This window comes from Corylus avellana, chromosome ca8 (assembly GCF_901000735.1).
Source record: "Corylus avellana chromosome ca8, CavTom2PMs-1.0".
Taxonomy (NCBI): Eukaryota; Viridiplantae; Streptophyta; class Magnoliopsida; order Fagales; family Betulaceae; genus Corylus; species Corylus avellana.
This window is the reverse complement of record NC_081548.1, coordinates 16018152-16025293: the sequence shown is the minus strand read 5'-3', so window position 1 is coordinate 16025293 and position 7142 is coordinate 16018152. Positions and strand designations below refer to the sequence as shown.

The window sequence follows — 7142 nt, the reverse complement described above, 5'->3', positions numbered from 1 at the left end:
ATCATGCGCTTTTAAAACGTACACCGTTGCTTGCAATTAGAAAACACAAATTTTTCTACATTTTTCAAATCACAATTTAAAAAAAAAACACATTCTCAAACAATATATTTTCTGCAATTTAGTTTTAAAAAAAGTCATAATGAAATAGAAAAATAAATAAATTGCGGAATAATAAAATAAACACAAAAGATTTTACGTAGTTCGGTCTATGACCTATGTCCACTAATAAAGCCCTAAGGGCTACATTATGCTTTTATTCAATTGATAGATTTTACAGTACAAATCATCCCTACTTATACAAATAAGGTAATCAAATCACAAGGATTCGATTTGCAATTGCAACGATTTGATTGTAGTCACATAGATGGAAATATATTCTAACAAGAATCGCACCTTTTGTTTTGATTGTAATCACAAATATATAGAAATATATTCTAACAAGAATCGCACCTTTTGTTTGTGAAATCGCACTACCAAAGACACTATATTCCCACAAGAGTCACTGGTGCTGCAAACATGCCCCAGGTTTCCATGTAATAATGGAAGGCAATCTATCATGCAGGGGAAAAGGGAAGCCTGACAATCCGTTTACCTGGCCCATGTTTCCATGTCATAATAAGAGGAAATCCAAGATGCAGCGAAAAAGGGAAGCCTGACAATCCAGACATCATTGTTCATGTTTCAAAGGGTTCTAAATTACATGTAATGTGATAGATTTCTTTTCCTGCAGAAGATAAATGTAAATAATCAGTTTTCGTCTGCATATGCATTCAGAAGCCAAAATTCAGACACCAAAGGGGAATGTGAAGGAAGTTTATCTGATCATATAACATAAGAACATTTGCTCATGATGAGATTCAATAGGCTAAAGTAAATCTTGGTATGGGACTCGAAAGAACTGTTCTGCAACACAAGAGGTGACAAACCTTTTGTCAAATCATATAATAGAAACAGTAGATGAAAAAGTTGGCCCAAATCACAAGATGAGTGTTTAGGCAAGTAGTTGGCAATAACAATATAAGTTGAAACAGTATACCAAGAAAAAAAGAAGACAGAAAGAGAAAATAGTCTATAAGGGAACACAGAATTAGGATTCTCCTCCTGCTAATGTATTATTAACAGTCGCCGCATATTGTAAGAGTACATAAACACCCCCTAATATTATAATAATAAAACTGACATAAAATAACACATCAACACTCCCACTCAAGTTGACGCAAAGATATCTCGCATGCCTAACTTGCTTAAGATCTTCATGATAGCAGCAAATTGTTCCTGTCTTTACATATGGTGTACAAATTAGACTTGCTAGTAGTTTTTCTTCAATAAAATGCATGTCAGTTTCAACATGGATTATGGTATACCACTATGCTGGATACCCCTAAAACAAGCATATGTCCAAGAGTGAAAACCACAAAAATGAAAGGAAACCTTCATGCAATCAAATCAAAATAACAAGGTTTCAATTCTGCCCTGACTAATCATGTTTCATCTGATACAAGGTTCATCAAAAGATTACACTATCATACATCAAAATTTTGGCCATCCTCAAAGGCCAATAAAAGTAAATTGATAGGCCAGGTTGGCATTACTTATCTTGATATGTTTGTAGGTAGAATTAAAGTCAACACGGATCAAAAAGTCCCCAGTTGGACCATCTGCCCCATCAGTTCGTTCTTAAAGTTACCATGCATTCTCAAACAAGCAAAGAATTGGAAACTGATGTGATGAGATAAAAAAAAATGAACGCACAATATGAAGCTGCTGCACCATAAGTGAACAGTAACACCTTGAGGACATGAATCCATCATGCCATTCTGGATACCTTTCTCTATCAACGTGGCCCCCCAGGCATTCCTTCTAGAGCCTGTTGAATAATTTTTATGGATTCTGTCATTTCACCCATTCCGACTAAATAACGAGCTAATGAATCCCCTTCTTTTTGCCATTGGACTTCCCAATCCAATTCGTCGTAACACTCATAATGATCAACTTTACAAAGATCCCATTGTATTCCGGAAGCTCGCAGCATTGGTCCTAATAAACCCCAATTTATTACTTCGTCTCTACCAGTATGTACGGAATAGAAATATCCAACCGCCCAAGTAAAGATCTGTTACAAATAATGAAGAAACTAATAGGTTTAGATAGGAAGAAACATAAAATATACCAAATTTGATACCAAAAAGGCCAATCTAAATTACATAAACAATATATTACTAAATTTATTCCCCCAAAAAATTTACAGGAACAAGAAAATCACTTTAGATCTCAGGCGTACCAAATAAGAAGCATTGCAGTCTTCCCAGATCATTCTGTCAATGCATTTAAATGAAAGCAGTTAGGTCTTCCTCACGTTCCATTCAATTCAGCCTTCACAAGTTATATCAATCTCAAACATTTTTCTCACAAGCAATTGCAGGTCCATGGAAATAAAGCAAACAGCATCTGAAGCTCGGCTTTTCATATGACCAAAAGATGGTTCCTGTCACAAAGATTAACTTAGTAAGGAGAAGAGAAAAACACAGGAAGGGTTTTGTATCCCAGCAAACCTATAAAGTAAAAATAGAGCAGGTGACACACAAAAACTTACCATGACACGGGTTTAGATATGCACTTTGGTTTAAGAATACATATAAAATCCATGCATGCAATAGCAGTATGAAAAGTAACTTGAACTTTTCTTTTGTTTCTGAGCTTAAAAGTCTTCATAACATATGCTTCCCTACAGGTAGATTTCTAGCAGTTTTAGCTCTGCTATTATTTCTTTTGACTTCTCCAACTGAACCTTGAAATCCTTAAATTCATTTTATATGTATGAAGTACCCATCTTTACTTACTCAAAATGTACAGATAATCAAATGTTTTCATATCTAGCTCCTCGTACAGTTAACAATATTGTCACATCTAAAGTATATTAAATAATAATCCTCAAAGACATGCATAAAGTTTGATACCATGATTTGTACAGTTGGACAAAATCTTCTAACCTACTATTAGGAGTCACAAGAATATAATTAACTTTTCATAAGTAAATATAACAATGAAAGAAGGGTCATTACCCAGTACTCGTCCTACCCTAAGTTGTGTCCCAGGATGGATGACTTGGACACGGTTGTACCCTTCAGTATTTAAGCATGAAGTGATCGCTCTCAAGAATGAAATCCATGCACTTTGCTTGGCACTTCAGGACTTCACCATTGCAGCAGACAAAGGCTAACTAAAGTATTGAAAATGAAAGAATTATGAACAAGAGCAAGAACAAAAATCTAGATATATGAACAAGATTACAAAGGAAGAGTTGGTGAACATTACTCTGACTCATAGCTCTAAGATGACTAACATGAATGAGCCAGCTTCAATGCCACCTAAACTCTTAATCATAGACAGACTTACACCGACCTCAACATAAAAGGATGAACCTGGTCTGTCTATTTCTACGCATTGGCTTAAGTCACTCCTAAACTCCCTAGACATTGCAAATAAAAATTAATGATTACTGCCAGGTAAGGGCTGTCACGGGAACAAGAAAGGTGTATAATAAAAAAGAGTTGGGAGCGTCCCGCTTAGTTAACATACATCGAGTTCCTTCTACCCACAACCTCGGAAGTTATATATTAAATGTTAAACATCCTTGGTCCATGTGACACTCAAGCCAATGGCACAGCAGGGCTTTGCATGTAAAAAAAAAAAAAAAAAAAAAAAGACAAAAATACGAGCTCATGAAGACTCAACAAGTGCGAGAAATTAGCATTCTTTTTATGCTAAAATCTTCACTAAATTGCAAACTAATCACATTTCATTTCAAGATTTAGGTGCCATAAACAAAAACAGGAACAAATTATACCTCTTTGAAAAAGGAGGATGTTAAATGACTAAAGAAACTTCACGCACTGCCCAATTTAAAGTTCTCAGAATGTCCTTTATCCCATCTATCCTTGAATGAGAAAAATCCCCTATCGTAAATTTTTCAAAATTTCCCTTCACTTCAATCAGACTATGGCCAGGTGCCTTCCTCAACTGACTACCCTTCAACATATACCTTGCCTCTGCAACATCACCCCACATCTCATCCGACGCATACAAGTTTGCCAGTAGAACATATGGTGAACTAGTCATGGGCTGAATCTTTAGAAGCTGCCGAGCCAACCGCTCCCCAATTACAACATCCCCGTGCAGGCGACATGCTGAAAGCAAACTCCCTAAGACAACTGGATCATGCCCAAAAAGAAATTTCTTGATGTACTCTTCTGCCTCAGTTAATCTCCCAGCCCGTCCCAACATATCAATAAGACATGAGAAATGTTGTATATTAGGAGTAATCCCATAAGTTTCTTCCATTAAATTAAAAAGAACTTTTCCCTTGTCCACAAGGCCTGCATGATTGCAAGCCATTAAAAGTCCAACGAACGTAACAGAATCTGGCTTTAACCCCATTGCCTTCATCTCCTCAAAAAGGTCTATTGCTCGTCCTCCAAGCCCATGATTCGCAAATCCAGCAATCATTGTGTTCCATGAAAAGGTATTGTGACAGAGCATTTTGTTAAATACATTATATGCATATTCGACCGAACCACATTTCGCGTACATGTTCACTAGAGCATTACCAACTCCCACATCTTGATATAACATTGTTCTGATTAGATTAGCATGAATCTGCTTGCCATGACGAATTGAAGCAAGACCAGCACAAGCAGCAAGTACACTGGCAAAAGTGAAGTCATCAGGCCTTACACCATAACCATTTGCCATTTCTTTGAAAACACTTAACCCTTTTGCGTGATCAACACAATGAGAACAGGCAGCTATAAAGGAGTTCCATGAAATGACATCTTTCTCTTTAATTAATCTGAAGACTTTCTCCGCTTCATTTATCAAATTGAATCTCGAGTACATTAATATTATTACATTGCCAATAAAAGGCATAGAGTCAAGTTCAAGCTTGATTGTTTGTGCATGCAATACTGTTCCTGTTAGCAGATCATCCGAATCAGTGCAAATCTCCAAGGCTTCCACGAAAGAAAAACGATCTGGCACAAAACCCTGTTGGAGCATAAGTTTGAACACTTCAAACCCTTTTTCAAGCAGCTGATTTTCTACAAACCCAGCAATGAGAGCATTATATGAGACAGAATTTGGTTCTGATGTACTATTATAGACTGACAAGGCATCACTACATCGACCACATTTCATATACATGGAGATAAGCGAGTTAGAAACATATGAGGCATATGCATAGCCAGACTTCAGTGATTGAGCATGAATTTGCTGCCCCTCTAACAGTGCAACGAGGCTGGCACATGCACTGATAACACTGGCGAAAATGTATTCGTTGGGCACAAGCCGCATTTTAGAAAATAGGTCCAGTGCTATTGTATGCTCTCCGACCTGGTCACAGCCGGAAATCATAGCAGACCAGGAGACAAGGTTTCTTTCAGACATTTCATCAAACACACGGCGGGCTGAAGTAATGCTGCCACACTTGGCATACATGTTGAGGGTGTGATTGGCGATGATGATATCTGATTCGAAGCCTGTTTTCAGGGCGGCAGCATGAAGGGGAAGACCGTGTCGGAACGCCTTGATTTTTGAGCAGCGGTGCAACAGTGAACCAATGGCTTCTCTTATCATTTAGGGAAGAAAGAATAGACGTCAACGACGTCGTCTTAAACTCTCAGCTGATTAGACATGGGAAGCGTGCCACCGAAATAATTTAAGAAGCATCCACCAACTTAATCACATTATAGAGTGAACCATTGCTCTTACTGCCCATCACCACCAACAACCAAAAAACTACATAAAATTGAAAAAGATTGAAACTTTCCCACAACCATTTCCATATCTCTCCTTATAATCAAAATAGAATCCATGAAAAAAACTACCCAAGGAAAATCAGATAGGCCGGATGGTTGGCGTTCGACCTTCGTGGTGGTGGGTGGCGTCGCCGGAGTCGCAGACGTGTCGCTGTGGTGGGTGGGCGTCTCCGACCTGGTGCAGTGGGTGGGAGTGGGCGTGGGCGTCGCCACCGGTGGTGTGCCGTGGGTGGCGTTCAGTGGAGGTGGTGGGCGGAAGTGGCTATCGTCGTTCAGTGGGTGTCGCCTAGAGAGAGGAGCATGGGAAAATTTTAAGAACATGGGGGGGTGAAATGGTTTTGGGTGAGATGAAATTTGAGTTTTTGGGGAACATGAAGCGTGCGTGGGTCATACCATTTCTTTTTTTTTTTTTCAAAAAAAGAAAACCTAACCCAAGTTCGTTTAATTCCAGCTGGGGGTGTTAACCCAATTCCGGTTATTGGGTAAAACCGGGAACCGTAATCGGAGTTTCCAGTTATTAAATTCAGAAAACCAGAACTAGTAACTACCTACCGATTACCCGGTTATGTAATAACCGGCCGGTTACCGATTAATACCCGGTTATTTTAATTGGTAATCGGTCGAACAATTGTGCATTTTGGGCTTATTTTAGATATTGAGCTTATTTTATTTAGTTTAATTTAGGCATTTTTTGCCCTTAAAAAAAATAATTATGGGCTTTTTAGCCCAATAAGTTAGACTTAATTATGATTGTTCTTTGCTTTCATAATACATTTTAAAAGTACCCTAAAAGCCAAAAAAAAAAAAAAAAAAAAAAAAAAAAAAAAAAGAAAGTAGATTATACCGTATGCTTCAAAGAAATGTCACGAGAAGTATTTCCAGTCGGTATAAAGCTAGGTACTATGAAATGGAGTCGGTAGTTGAATCATACTCGCTTTCGCTTTATATGGACGTGTTAAAAAAAAAAAAAAAAACCCTTACAATAAAAATAGTCATAAACATATTAAAACTTTGAAGAATAATAGAAAAAGCAGAAATAGATAATAGATTCACAATTTCACAATTCTCACATACGGTAAAGTCAAAAAGTGTAAACCTTAGAGTTAAAAAAAAAAAAAACAAAAAACTGATTGTAAAACTGTAAAATCATGTAAGTATGAAACAACCAAACATTCTGTCTGTCATATATTCATTTTAAAACAGACAGAATGTTCGGTTGTTTCATACTTACATGATTTTGCAGTTTTACAGTCAGGGTTTTTTATTTTTTTTTTATTTTTTATTTTTTTTTTATTTTTTAAAGCCTTAAAATACTCAGTTACCGACCGA

General features: G+C 37.1%; 1 protein-coding gene across 6 annotated transcripts; it reads right to left on the bottom strand.

The window, feature by feature from the left end:
* Window positions 1-218: 218 nt before the first annotated feature.
* Window positions 219-6106, bottom strand: LOC132190692 (pentatricopeptide repeat-containing protein At1g11290, chloroplastic-like). Of its 6 annotated transcripts, none has more exons than XM_059605737.1 (6): window positions 3848-6106; window positions 3063-3220; window positions 2411-2485; window positions 2282-2315; window positions 1753-2113; window positions 219-724 (listed from the first exon to the last, which is right to left on the bottom strand). In XM_059605737.1, exon 1 carries the CDS (start codon window positions 5629-5631, stop codon window positions 3868-3870), a length of 1764 nt encoding a protein of 587 aa, XP_059461720.1. In that variant the 5' UTR covers window positions 5632-6106; the 3' UTR covers window positions 219-724; window positions 1753-2113; window positions 2282-2315; window positions 2411-2485; window positions 3063-3220; window positions 3848-3867. The 6 variants fall into 6 exon arrangements, with proteins under 6 accessions (XP_059461720.1, XP_059461722.1, XP_059461716.1 ...); XM_059605739.1 differs by having other exon boundaries at window positions 3079-3220; XM_059605733.1 differs by having other exon boundaries at window positions 2282-2485.
* Between the last annotated feature and the right edge of the window lie 1036 nt (window positions 6107-7142).

Coding starts and splice junctions, on each gene's coding strand:
- LOC132190692 (XM_059605733.1), bottom strand. CDS start 5,631: ATGATAAGAGAAGCCATTGGTTCACTGTTGCACCGCTGCTCAAAAATC.